Here is a 12,869-nt window from a genome sequence, read left to right as displayed (position 1 = left end):
GATTTCTGATTATTGATTTCTGATTATTGATTTCTGATTATTGATTTCTGATTATTGATTTCTGATTATTGATTTCTGATTATTGATTTCTGATTGACAATTTGATAGATTCCACCGTCCACTTTTATTATTCAGTGAGCATTTTTATACAACATTTTGACGATCTGTATCCTATGCTCCTGATGTTCTCCACCACTCCTCCACCCCAGTCGAGCGCTACCAATAACCCAAGTACAAGACCCACAGTCCACACTCGACTCGCTTCTACACCCCACAATTCACACCTTGCATGCTCATCCTACATGCATATAGGTATATATGTATACTTTTTTATATGTACATACGCTCATACAATCCAGATTCGAAGATACCTTTCAATGCGTCTCAGTGCGTTTGCGGAGGCGTAGCATTGCGATTTGCGGGGAGAAGACTGAAGATTTCAACAGTGCGAAGTTAGGAACCCGCGTGTTTCACGCAGGGTCGAGAAAATGGCATCCTTACGTACATACCTGCTCGTGCATTCTCTGACAGCCGTTGACAATCTCCACACTAGGGTTCTCCTCCAGATATCTGTTTTGCTTGGTTTCATATTTATAGTATTAGGACGCTTTCTTAGGGTGGGTTATGGTGTTTCAATCGCTATCAGTGTGCAGATGTTCGTTTATAGGGACAGGAGTGATTAAATGAGAAGTGGAAGCATCCGGCCGTTGCAGTGCCGCTGGTGAATGGTCTCCCTTGCGTGTGCATGATTCACTCAGCCGTCCGCCGTTTTGGAGGCGTTTTGGATTGCATGTGTTCGCCAGATGCCCTCTGGAGTCTGGGGAAGTCTCTGGGGCGACCTCTGTGCGTACTGTAGTCTGCACCATTCACGCCTGTGGCACACCCTGACCGCAACCCGATTTGGTTGAGGAGTGTTGAGGAGAACGAGACTCAGGATTTGATGCTCCTGTGCACCAAAGCACGACAGATCTGCCGGGCGTCGCTCTGTCAACAGTCTGAGCAATCATCAAGGGCTTGAGTCTCGACTGCCCTCTCTTGCCTGACTAGTGCTTCGATGAACAAATTAGCGGTGCACATCTCGAAGGACCCCTCCTCACTGTCCGCTACTTCTCTTCTCTTCCTTAGGTTCATCCTCAACCCGCCCTTGCTCCTGCTGCCGGGCCTCGTCAAAATTATACCGCAACCCGGTAACTGCACTACATCCACGCGCCCTCGTCCACCCTCAATCTCTGAGCTTTCTGGCCCTGTCCACCAGCCACCATGCTCGCCTCCCTGCTGGCATTGGCCCTTCCTGGTGCTGACGGCCGTCAAGCCAGTGCACTTGGAACAGCGGGACAGCAGCACAATGTTCGGCCACTTTGTGCAAGGCGGTACGAACTGCACGACAAAGTCTGGCTTCATGGATTTGCTTAGTAATAGCGAACGGACTGCTGACCTCCTTGGTACTGGGAGATTCTACCACATTGCTGTTGGCGCCAGCATGGGTTCGTTCTAAGTGCTGTCTGAGATGCGCTTACGCATTCTGAAGAAAGCCTGCCTCTCGCAATATCCTCTTTCAGCTGGTTCGGCGATTGCAACGCGTCTCAGCGAGTACCCGCTACTCTGTGCCAGACGCATTGAGGTTGGGACGAACTATGCCAGCCTAATGCGTCCTATCAACTACGGGCTCGTTTCTACGCCCGGCTACGACACCGTCGGCTGTGGTTGCGCACAAGTAGACTTGTTCAACAACGGTGTCAACTGGGGGTTTCAACCGTGCCGCAGTCTACTGCGAACAACCGTGTTCCCGGTCTGCTTGCGGCAAAACGCTCAGCGGTTTAAATGCGCGCAGTTTTATGGTGTATCAGCGCCCGACGTTCGGCGGCCTGGATACCTGGGTGAAGCTGACGGGCGAGTCGCAACGGACTTTTAAATGCCTGTTCGCCGAATTCAAGAAGAGTTCGCATTTCCCTCTACTAACCCCGCTTTGCGTCCGGAAGAGACAGTCGCAAAGAACGAGCTGTCTGCATTCTTCGCGACAGGTGGACCTCTCCCGGTCTCGTACCTGAACACCCTTCGAGGCATTCTCCAAGTACATGCATCTATCCATAAACGAAGTAGGCATCCCCACCGCCAGGGATTTTAACATGGGCACGCTGAACGGAGATCAGTACGCCAGAGCGACCATCAACCCCAAGGGCGACACATGCAGGGGCTCGAGGGCTTCGTTGTTGGCGAGTGAGGCCCTGCACCCCAATTTGGTGGTCCTGCGAGGCGCTCTGGCAAAGAATATCATATTCGACAACAACTCGTCCACGCCCAAGGCTACCAGCGTGCATTTCAGCTCTCCATTCGGCGTCAAGATGGGCACCGCCAAACACAAAGTCATCGTATCCACCGGTGCTTTCCAGTCGCCGCAGCTGTCCATAGTGTCCGGTATCAGTCCGCGTGAACAGTTCACCGCGAAAGGCATCCCTGTCTTGATCGAGAGTACCAACGTTGGACAGAACATGCAAAGCCACAGTATATCTCCAATTCACGCTCTTCCAGCGGCGAATGAATTTGCCTCAGTATCCAAACTGATATTGCCTTCTCTTCTCTTTTCAGTCTTCGTAGGCCTCTCGTACGAGGTCGACGGCAGCCTCAACACTTTCACCTATGCAGCTAGCGATCTTGTCTACTTGCCGCGCAAATTTCAATTTTTACTCTCGACTAGCCCAGTCCCTTCACGATTGAGGCGCATTGAGTTCCACTCACTCTTCCGTAGTTTTCATGACGATATTAAACTGCTTGCACATCCTCTGACGAGGTTGCCGACATGCTCGTTTGGGTGCACAACCCCGACTGGACCCTTTTCGATCGGAGCCAGCATCCTACCTGCGCTACCGGCCCTACATTGAACACTTCCGTGACCCTGGCTTCGTCGGGAAATCACCTCACTGCTGATCAAGAAATTCAAGGTAGGCCATACTCCGCACGAAGCAGTACGTCACCATCCTCGCTTCCCCCGTCGTCCTCCACTCTCATGGCATGGTCACACTCAGGTAAGCAGACACAAGCGACCTGCCAAACATTGACCCGCGCTGGCTGATGAACCCCTTCGACCAGCAGGCGGCCGTCTACACGTTCAAACACACTTGCACCACAGACGACGAGTACTACCCCGGCCTCGCCGCCGTGCGGACCAACGAACAGATCTTAAACTTATACAGAGACAACTTTATGGCTGTCTGGCGTGGTTCTTGCACGTGTGCGATCGGCAACGTGTAGAGTAGTGGCCTTGGCTCAAACCTGCCCGCATGAGGCATGCACAGTCTTCGTGTCGTGGACACTTCGTGCTTTCCCCAGCTCCCGCCCAGTCACCCGCAATCGACAGTGTACACCATCACCGAGTGCTCCGTTAAGCCTCTCTGCACAGCTAACATTCATGCTTGAAGTGCTTAAATGCTTGAATGCTTTGCCGGCCTTCCAGGGTGCGCCTCATCCGGAAAGTTTAGCAGGATCAGCAAGCACACTTCGCTGGCGTCGCTTTCCCTTGCTGCTGCCATACATGTCTTTTTCTCTGTCTGACATGCTAGCTCCCACCCTTTTAGTATTTCCATATTGAGCACTTGTAGTCTAAAAAAGACGTGCAGCGTGCAGGTGCGGGTCCGCCCCTCAACTATGTTCTGTGCGAGGGTGAATTGTATTTTGATTAATTGTGGTACAATGGCTCGCACTGCTCTTGACGTCTCTGCTGAAGCTTGCCATGAGCCGAGAAAGTGCCCGAACCCTCATCTGCGGTTCTGCATTAGCAAGGGTGGAAGGCAACACTTTGCAGCTTGTCCGAGCTTGCCTACCAGCGGCACAAAAGAGAAATTGAGATACGTTTTCAAACAGTAGCACACATACATTGTACGCTGTACATGGCAAATTTGGCAGGCAGCGCGTGCGGATGCGCGCTCTCCGCAGTCTGGGATACCTGGATGATGAAGGCAGCGCCTTCACCCTTGAGCACGTGCCTCAATGAGCTGTATGGCTTCGCATGGTGTGAAAGACCATAGACTGACCTTGACATGACCCTATGTGTTGCTCGTGTTGATGTCGCCTCCCTGGTGCGCGACTAGACTCGAATGTTCGACGCGCGCAGCCGGCGCGTGGCAAACTGGCTCGGGCACTGCGCGACACTTTTTGCTTCAACGGCCAACGCAATAAGTGCGAAACGCGTTGCGCCCCCGTGCTCATCACCCCACAGAGCGTGCGCCATGAGGGAGAATGAGAGAGCGGGAGAGAGAAACAGAACAACATCTTCAAGTGAGTGTCGACGCTAGCTGTAGAAAACCTGACAACGCATTCTTTCGAGGTTGTCATTCAACGCAGTGTCACCTCCTTCCATGTGGGACCCCTACGTGTTCTTCTCGCCGCTCGTTGTCCTCTTCAGCGACCTACGGGCTCGTGCAAATCCAAGCGAAAGGAGGGTGTACTGGCTTGAGGGGCCGACCAAGCGACCATGAACTACATACGTGAGCGCTCCTTGCCAGCGGGTGGTGCACGAGAGATGTTGGCCGCTGATGACACTTTGCTCTCCGGTGTCACTTGGGATATCCTTTTGAATCCCCATAGAGCTGGAAAAACTAGGTGAGGTGCTACACACAGTCGCAACCCGGACTTGCAGAGAGTCTTACCCTCGTTGGTCTCTTGTCCTGCTGTCATGCTACAGGCGAGGGGACGTATGCGACAGTATACAAGGTACGTGAATGGCGTATCAGACGATGCATCAACCTGACGTTCCCTCTCGGGGACGAAAACGCGGCTGTTGCTCACCCTTACGAATCCATCCTCTCCAGGGCCGTTCGCGGCACTCGTCCGAGATCGTCGCGCTGAAAGAGATCCACCTCGATGCGGAGGAAGGGACGCCATCGACGGCGATCCGCGAGATCTCGCTGATGAAGGAGCTGCGCCACAGCCATATTGTGCGCCTACACGACGTCATCCACACTGAGTCGAAGCTGATGCTCGTGTTCGAGTACATGGATCAAGATCTGAAGAAGTACATGGACATACACGGCGACCGTGGCGCGCTCGATCCCGTTACTGTGCGCAGCTTTATGTTCCAGCTGCTCAAGGGGACCGCTTTCTGCCATGAGAATAGGGTGCTGCACCGCGATCTCAAGCCGCAGAATTTGTTGATCAACAAGAGGGTGAGTGAATGCCGATCACGTGGTAGAAAGAGAGAGAGAGAAGTTGACCTGTCCTGTCGATACGACGTTGCTCCTGATGCTGTCGCGGCAGGGAGAGCTCAAGCTGGCGGATTTCGGTCTGGCACGTGCGTTTGGCATACCGGTAAACACATTCTCGAATGAGGTCGTTACGCTATGGTACAGAGCGCCGGACGTCCTGCTCGGCTCGCGAACCTACTCGACCTCGATCGACATCTGGTCCGCCGGTTGCATTATGGCGGAAATGATCAGTGGCGTACCGCTATTCCGAGGGAGGGACAACAATGACCAGCTCAACCAGATCCTCCGCATTCTCGGTACGCCGGATGAGGCAACGATGAAGAGGCTCGTCAACGACTCGGTGAGTGTAGTGGAAAGGAGCTCGCGAAAGGTTGGCAAGGGACGATCAAGCAACCTGTCTATATGTACTTCTCGATGGAAAATCCGGCCTGTTTGCGGCTCTAATTCTTAAAAAAACTATCCCCTCTGCTTCGTCTCAAGCCTGAGGTCCAGGTCCGACCTTTTCCTCGCACACCCAAGGTCCCATTCCAGCAACTGTATCCAAAAGCGCATCCACTGGGTGAGCAGTCTCGTCTGGCCCGACGTACAAATTACAGAACAGCGTCCTGAAAGAAATAGCTGACACGTAATCTGCCGTCTCGTATGTCCGTGCATCTCCCTATCCACCAACGTGCAGCTATCGACCTGCTGGAGAAGCTACTCAAGTTTGACCCGACGCAGCGCATATCCGCCGAGGACGCGCTGCGCCACCCGTATTTTTCCACATCCGAAGCGATCGCAGGCCTCCAGCAATCGTCGAGCATTCCCAGGCAGCTATCACAGAGCGCGCAGGATGGGCAGTGGAATGATGTGAGTGCCAGCGCGGCTTCGGGGGAGGCAGCGAGCGAGGGAATGGACTTTTTGCAAATGCTTACGAGCGCTGTCTTTCACTACTATACGCCTTACAGAACGCCGCACGAGCGCAGGCCCACGCTAGACAACATGCAGCGAGCATGGCGCAGCAGCAGATTATGCACAACGCCGCAACGACGGCGCACAACCAAGCAGCGTACATGCAAGGGTGACGGTGACGGGGATGGTGATGACAATGGCTGGTGGCCGTTGATGTAGTGACTGTCGTCCCCCTGCGCAACTTGTATTGTACGCCGGCTCCTTCGATGTATGCAAAATGTAAGACAAATTCTGGTTAAACTACATTTCCCGATGCCAGGGCAGCGCGGAGCGTGTCCTCTCTCCCGCACTACGATGAGCAATATGATTGGGTTGGGTCTACATTGGATTCATTGATAAAGATGAGGGCTAGCTGTGACGATAAGCGCGGGGATGTATGACTACGAAGACGATGTTGATTGTAGTATGGGCTAGATTGAATGCGATGTTAAGAAAAATGCGGTGATTTCGGTAGGGTGGACATTGAGCATAACCTTCGCCAAAAAAACTGTGCAATGCGTGCTGCTGAACGGTTCGCTAAAGCATCCAGAGTAGAAATGGCTCGTCAGAGCTGAAGCATCTTGTTATGTTCTCATAGAAATTGTATATCCCGGGCCACGATCATTGGATTGCGGCGGTCACTCCGCTCTGCTTCGTTTCGCTGCCAATGCGGTTGCTCTTGCTGGGGAAAGCACTAATGATGTCCGACGGCGAGGCCTTCGCATTGGACAGCGCCTCGTGTAGGCGGGACACAGCAACGTCTGCGCTGTTGCTATTGGACGAAGTCCTTTGACGCGGCGAAGCAGGTGACGAGCCCCCGGCTGCGGCGCTCTGTTGACCTTTCAAGCGTGCGAGCAGTGGAGGCTTGCTGACCTCGTCCTCCTGCGGTGCACCAGCTTGCATGGCCGGCGTCATGTGGACAAAGCAGCAACGGCGGGCGTATGGACATGATCCAGTGAGGAAGTACGTCCGACAGATCTGTGTCTTGTAGAGCCGATGACGCTCAACAGGGCGCAGCTCCTGCGAGCCGTGAGCGAATTGACACTTGGCTCCATATCGGCAACTACCCTTCTCCTCCCATTGACGACAGAGCTCAGTCTTGTAGAGGTCGACCTTGCGATTGTGCGGAGCGGGACCAGGTTGACCTGGAGGAGCAGGGATGACGCGACCAACGCCAGGCGAAGATGTCTTCGCAGATCCAAGCTCCACGCCGAGACCTGCGGCTGGTGCAGTCAGCCCACCCTCGGCGGCACTGCATTGAAAATAATAGCGGAGGTGTCAGTGTCCGCATTTCATGCGAGAAGTCATGGAGCCCTCACCGCTGAGCGAGCAAGTTCCAAAATTCTTCAGAGAATTGGACTTGTTCGATTGTGACCGGTGAGCTGTGAGCAGGAGCGTGTTGGCGTGGCACAAAATCGGATGACAATGTTGAGAAGCACTTTGGTGAAGCCCTGGCCGGGGTATCAGTAATACCAGCTCCGCGGATTCCCAGTGAATCGAGTGCCTGAGCCAACCACTGTGAGTCTGTGGTTGTTGCGTTCCCATCATAAGCCGCCGCAGGAACTCTAACACCCTTCGGAGCTGGTGGCCCGGACGCAGTGCCATCGTTGTTATTAGCGGAGATGGCTGCGACAGCGGCGACGCCTGAAGGCCCACCATCTTGATCGATCAGGCTGCGACTGCGCAACTGTCTAGACGCAGACCACGCATCTTGTAGGGCAGACGTACGACCCGCAGGCGAAGAAGCCGTCGACATTGCTGGGCCAGCAGCAGCAGCATGAATCGCTGTGAGAGGGCTGCCGCTGTTGCTGCTGTTCACAAAGGCTGGTGCATACAACGGATCGGACTTGCTGGATGAGGATGCTGCCATGGGCGATGGACGTTTCGCAAATGCCTTGTCTGGATGGCGTCCGACCGTATACCGGGCGAACGTGTCATGTCCAAGTAAGCCTTGGGCTAATATGGGGGATGATTGACCAAGCAAGCTGAGAGGCTGAATATGACTGTCATACGCAGCATGGTCGCTAAATTGTTGTTGTTGCTGAGACTGGTGTTGCCTCTGTTGGAAGTACGACGCGCCTGCAGGAGCTGGCTTCTTACTCAATGCATGAGAATGCAGTTGTTGATGCTGTTGCTGAAGATAAGGAGCAAAGTATGCAGGCGAGGAAGGCTCGAGTGCGGACGTAGACGCTGAGTGGCTGCGCAGGAGGTCCAGCGGGGTGCCAGCTTGCGACTCGCTGACGCTTGTATGCGTGCTACTACCAGATGCCGACGGCGTCGACGGCCCAAGTACGCAACTACTAGTCGGATCGTATCCTGGTTGACCGCGTCCTGCGCAGACAGGGGAGGGGTGTGATGCACGCGCCTCGTGCGTCTCGTAGCCTCCAGATGGTAACGAGTGCTGCGATCGCGACGCCGCAAACGCAGCAGCTGACTTACGCGCATGAGCAGAGAGCAGCGCGCTGTATGGTGCGCCAATGGGGTCACTGCCGGTCCCGTTGATCGTGCCAGTTCCGCTGCTACCGCTGCTGACCCTCCTTGAATCGCCACGAGGCCCCGGTAGTCCACCGTGTCCAGGAATCCATGAGCTCTTTGAGCCACTGTTGCCTAGTGCAAGGTGTGCTAGGGCAGGGCTGCCGTTGCCCAAAGCGCTAGAGCTGAAGGTCGGCCCAGAATTAGAACGTTGGGGCTGTGGAGGCCAAGGTGCAGACGCTTGTTGCTGCTGCCAGAGCTGATGTTGAAGCGGAACAGATTGAGTGGCCTGGTCTTGCAAAGCTTGCAGGGCACAAGAGAGTTGACGGTTGGGAATCCACTCGTGCGGAAGGCTCTCGGCTGTCTCACGCTCCTTTCCGCCACAGCCCTGATTCACGGGAGCGCCGCGCTCCAAGCCTTCGTCGAAGTCCAAACCAAGACTCTCCTGCATGCGATGGACGAGCTCATCCTCGGAGGAATGCACATTGGACCCATTTCCAAGTACACCGGCGTATGGAAGCGAAGATGGGAAGGCAACGTCGCTGCGGTTTGAGCTATTGCCTTGCTGGTGCCCGCGTCCAGGGCTATGACCGGTGCTGCTTTGGCCTCCGCTGTTGCATTGAGCTTGCATTCGGCGTTGATTCGCAGGCTTGGTCTGATACATGTCGAGAGCCTCACGGAAAGGATCATGGTCCGGGGCTGTCGAGGATGCACTGTGCGGTCGCTGGCCAACGAGGCTTTCCTTGCTGCTTCCTGTGCCGTCGAGCCTGCTGTCGGTGCTTTGCATGGATGGAGAGCTGCTGGTGGGCGGGCGCTCGTAGCCGTAAGACTTCATTGCATCATATGAAGAGGTTTAGGGGTTAGCATGGCTCTTTGTGAGATGCATGTAAGGATGAGCATGGATTCAACCCACGTTCAGTCTATGCGCGTCAAGCAGTTGTTGAAGCGGCGACCTGCCGCCCTTTTCACCCTCGTAAGCCTGCCTCAGTGCTTGCTTCTGTGCAAGCGCAGCACTTTCTTCGTCAACAGCACCACTTGCTTCCCGCTCTTCTGCAGTACGCCTGGACCTATCGTTCCATGGCTGTTGCCTCTGAACCTGTGCCTGAGAACCCTGCTGACGTTGGTGTGCATTGAAATCAAAATCCGCGAATCGCTCCATTTCAAAAGATTGGCGAAAATCGTTTGCCTCCGTCATCTTGCACGTCCATTCGAAAAAGAGGCGTACCGGGTGAGATGTGTCTCAAATAAGTTGCTGCGGATCGTGTATTTGGGTTGAAAACCTGCCGGCTTGTCGGATGACGGGCCTTCCTGATGCTGTGTCTGTAGTGGTTGCAGAATAAGATAGACCAGTACTGGTCTCGAAAGGGTTCAGTTGGTGATGTGATGAAGCAGTGGAGCAAAACGAGCAGTCCACGTCTGCAGAACGAGTAGACTGATGGTTGGGACCTCCGCTGGCACTACTGGCTCGTCTGATCGATACAAGGGGTTGCGGTCGAGGATGAGTCGATAAGATGGCTGCGGGCAAGTGTTGCAAATATGAGAGAGGGTTGGATCGTGATGCTGGCGCGATGTGACCAGCAGAAGAGGGTCAGTGAAGTGTACGTTGGACAAGCTGCGTCGAATTTATAGGTCTTCTCCAGCAGAGTGCACTTCTGCAGCTGGATTGTTTGCCGTTTTCGTGTCACGGTGGCAGCGGCGGACTCTTGCCGAGCTGCGCAACGGCTGGCCAATGCAAGCAGTCTGGCTTCGTCGCTGATTGTTGCGTTAACTGTGGCCCGTAGCCAGAAACCAAGGGCTGAGTTCAGCGTGTCGTGCTTGCAGTGGTCAGGATGGTCAGGCGCAGCTTGTGATTGATAGAGCAGAATGAGATGAGCCAGCTCCTCCCCTACAGCTGCTGCTGGAGCAGCGCGACGTGCGTATTCCGTTGTGGTCCTCTGTCTGCACAGCGAGGATGATGGATCGAGCTTGTGATGAGTGAGTCGCAGACGAATGAAAGCTGAATGAGCGTCAATCACATCGGGTATCGGCGCAGTGACGTATACAGGCGGTGATAAAATTGAAGAACGGGTCATTGCGATCGCACAAATGATGCCGGCGGGGGATAAAGAAAAGATCGAGAGAGATTCGGCGTGGCTTAGCAACCAGACAAGAGGATGACGTCTACAGGAGAAGGCTTTCGATGACGAGCAAACACAGGGCTTGTTCATCAAACGAAACGTTTCTCTCAGCGCACGTACCTCTACTTGCAAAGGAACCCGGATAAGTTAAAATAAAACAGTCGCGCGGCGATTACAGGGTGTCCCTGCTTTGCTTCACTATTCCCCACCTACTCTGTGTGCGAGCCTCATTCGCTCAATATGGATCGAAGGCGAGCGGACGACGAGTGAGTCGCGTGCAAGGACTTGGATCTGACTGAACCAGGCCGAGCCTAGACTGCAGCTTCTCTTCGATTTGTTTCGCCAAGGACCCGGTTGAGCTGTTTGCTATGGTCCACTTGGGATACTGAGTTGAAGGCGGGCGTATTATTGGATTTGATTTGCCGTGGGCTGATTCGGTCACACCGGTCAAATGCTCTCAAGATCCTACTCCCTGTGACTGACTTGGCCCGTATCCACAGGCATCCGTTCTGGCTGCAAACGATGAAAAAGATCAAGGTCAACGATGCACCAATGCAGGCTTCCGCGGAGTATAGGCTCACAAAGACGAGATTGCAGCTCGCAGCCGTTCGCTCTCGCTGATCGTCTGTCTCGTGTGCGCTTGGAAGACACAGCCTGAGACTATTTCGAGAGTGTCAACGGGGTGATTCTCGCCATCATGGTCGACAATCTTTGTCTCGCTTTTCTGGTCTTCGCATTTCAACGCATCTGCCAATGGATTTGTACTGAACTAGAACCCGTTCGGTTTGGTTGGATTGGGACCAGTATTGAAGTTTTCGGTGGCGTGGGACGGAACACAAACCTGCGAATTTCCCCGGATTTGCCATCGGAATCACGGGGAAGATGCGGTGGCGACATGTAAGCGGAGGCCAGCCACAGCGCAACGATCCATGGCAACAGAAAGGCATGAAGTCTCAAGACACAAACATCTGATGATTGATACGTGGACGGCTTCATGCTGTCAGAATGGTTTCTTGTTAACATTGTTTCCATTGTTCGCAGGGCGGCAGCGTTGTCTACGCTATCGTCGCCACATTCAGCTCCAGCTTCTGCCTCTGCTTTCTCACAATATGCACGATGGAATTGCGCGCATGCCTTTGGTTGTTGAGCCTACATGTGCACGATCAACGTAGCCCATGAAACATATCCACTCTGGTTTGAGCACCTCTTCTGGTTGCCGAGTGCGTTGCAATCACTCAACTTCAAGGTGTCATATTCTTTCAGCGCCGTCCCCCACAGATGAACAACGTGATCGTGAATGTCTGCCCCTACATGAAACTTGCCACAGCGAAAGAACCTCCCCTGATCCTCCTTAGTTGCCTATTCGTAGTTGCAAGCATTGCCTCCGCCAGGCGGAGCTTCGAGTGCTGATGGATATCCAGTCCCTAACTTCGAATTGACCTGGAATGCTTTCGGGGCGAGTGGCGCTCAATTTCAAGCCTATGGAATGTTCCATGAATGGCGGATGTAAGTAGAATATCTGGGCCGCCAAAGAAAGTGATTCGGCGCATGTCACCACTGATCGATGCAAAAGTGACTCTCATTTCTTCCGGCATGGTCTTACCGCCGTTCAAAGAGGCCAGCTCCCGCGTCACCAATGTCCCAACTCCTCTGGTTTATCATGTAGACCAAGAGAGCTGGTGTATAGCAATAGAGGCCGAGCACATCGTGCTATCGTAAAAAGCGTACGGTTGAACTAAGTGTCGAAAACGCATCCAACCTCGCAGAACAGTTTGGCCCCTGTGGCCCTCGTTCACTGCAAAAAAGATTCTCGTCTCATGTTGAAGGTGCAATTTTTGGTTTGGGTCCGGCAGGAGAACGTGCTCCTTGGTATCCACTACACGTGGTACAACCTGTGACTGACCCTCTGCCTTTCGCTCAGTCAAGACTTGCCGCGGGAAAATCGCATCAATAAGGCGATTGCATGTGGCGGTAACGAACAAAGACGGACGGCCATGTCCCCGTGCCAGGTTCGTTGAGTCCTCTCAATCGATATACTTTGAAACAGTAGCAAAACTCTCGGTGGAAGATAGCGGGGAAAATGATCAAGGTGCTGGCGTCCGTCACACAGTCACCTTCGGCATGAAGATCGTTCGAAGTGCAAAAGTGTCAA

The 12,869-nt window shown here is 53.9% G+C and overlaps 6 protein-coding genes across 6 annotated transcripts; 3 read left to right on the top strand and 3 right to left on the bottom strand.

Moving 5' to 3' along the window:
* The first annotated feature begins 971 nt into the window (after positions 1-971).
* On the top strand, positions 972-2,063 carry K437DRAFT_68063 (uncharacterized protein). Its single transcript, XM_013384411.1, has 3 exons — positions 972-1,484; positions 1,560-1,918; positions 1,986-2,063. The coding sequence occupies exons 1-2, from the start codon at positions 1,055-1,057 to the stop codon at positions 1,910-1,912; spliced, it is 783 nt and encodes a 260-aa protein (XP_013239865.1). The 5' UTR covers positions 972-1,054; the 3' UTR covers positions 1,913-1,918; positions 1,986-2,063.
* Positions 1,862-3,105, top strand: K437DRAFT_68059 (GMC oxidoreductase). The gene is made up of 3 exons (XM_013384410.1): positions 1,862-2,502; positions 2,587-3,023; positions 3,091-3,105. The coding sequence occupies exons 1-2, from the start codon at positions 2,076-2,078 to the stop codon at positions 2,877-2,879; spliced, it is 720 nt and encodes a 239-aa protein (XP_013239864.1). The 5' UTR covers positions 1,862-2,075; the 3' UTR covers positions 2,880-3,023; positions 3,091-3,105.
* Positions 3,106-4,388: 1,283 nt separating this feature from the next.
* Positions 4,389-6,384, top strand: K437DRAFT_260310 (cyclin-dependent kinase 5). The gene is made up of 8 exons (XM_013384409.1): positions 4,389-4,481; positions 4,582-4,596; positions 4,679-4,707; positions 4,806-5,159; positions 5,251-5,538; positions 5,679-5,757; positions 5,875-6,047; positions 6,146-6,384. Exons 1-8 carry the CDS (start codon positions 4,469-4,471, stop codon positions 6,260-6,262), a joined length of 1,068 nt encoding a protein of 355 aa, XP_013239863.1. The 5' UTR covers positions 4,389-4,468; the 3' UTR covers positions 6,263-6,384.
* A 659-nt stretch (positions 6,385-7,043) lies between these two features.
* On the bottom strand, positions 7,044-7,232 carry K437DRAFT_216475 (uncharacterized protein; the record flags this gene model as incomplete). Its single annotated transcript, XM_013384408.1, has 1 exon — positions 7,044-7,232. A coding segment is annotated over one exon (189 nt), but the record flags the coding sequence as incomplete, so codon positions are not given.
* A 2,694-nt stretch (positions 7,233-9,926) lies between these two features.
* K437DRAFT_67991 (uncharacterized protein) lies at positions 9,927-11,147 on the bottom strand. The gene is made up of 2 exons (XM_013384407.1): positions 10,927-11,147; positions 9,927-10,596 (listed from the first exon to the last, which is right to left on the bottom strand). Exons 1-2 carry the CDS (start codon positions 10,946-10,948, stop codon positions 10,058-10,060), a joined length of 561 nt encoding a protein of 186 aa, XP_013239861.1. The 5' UTR covers positions 10,949-11,147; the 3' UTR covers positions 9,927-10,057.
* Positions 11,148-11,221: 74 nt separating this feature from the next.
* Positions 11,222-11,836, bottom strand: K437DRAFT_260308 (uncharacterized protein). The gene has a single exon (XM_013384406.1). The coding sequence runs from the start codon at positions 11,747-11,749 to the stop codon at positions 11,456-11,458; it is 294 nt and encodes a 97-aa protein (XP_013239860.1). The 5' UTR covers positions 11,750-11,836; the 3' UTR covers positions 11,222-11,455.
* Positions 11,837-12,869: the final 1,033 nt, after the last annotated feature.

Source organism: Tilletiaria anomala (genome assembly GCF_000711695.1).
Source record: "Tilletiaria anomala UBC 951 chromosome Unknown K437scaffold_196, whole genome shotgun sequence".
Lineage (NCBI taxonomy): Eukaryota > Fungi > Basidiomycota > Exobasidiomycetes > Georgefischeriales > Tilletiariaceae > Tilletiaria > Tilletiaria anomala.
This window is presented reverse-complemented; position numbering and strand designations above follow the sequence as displayed.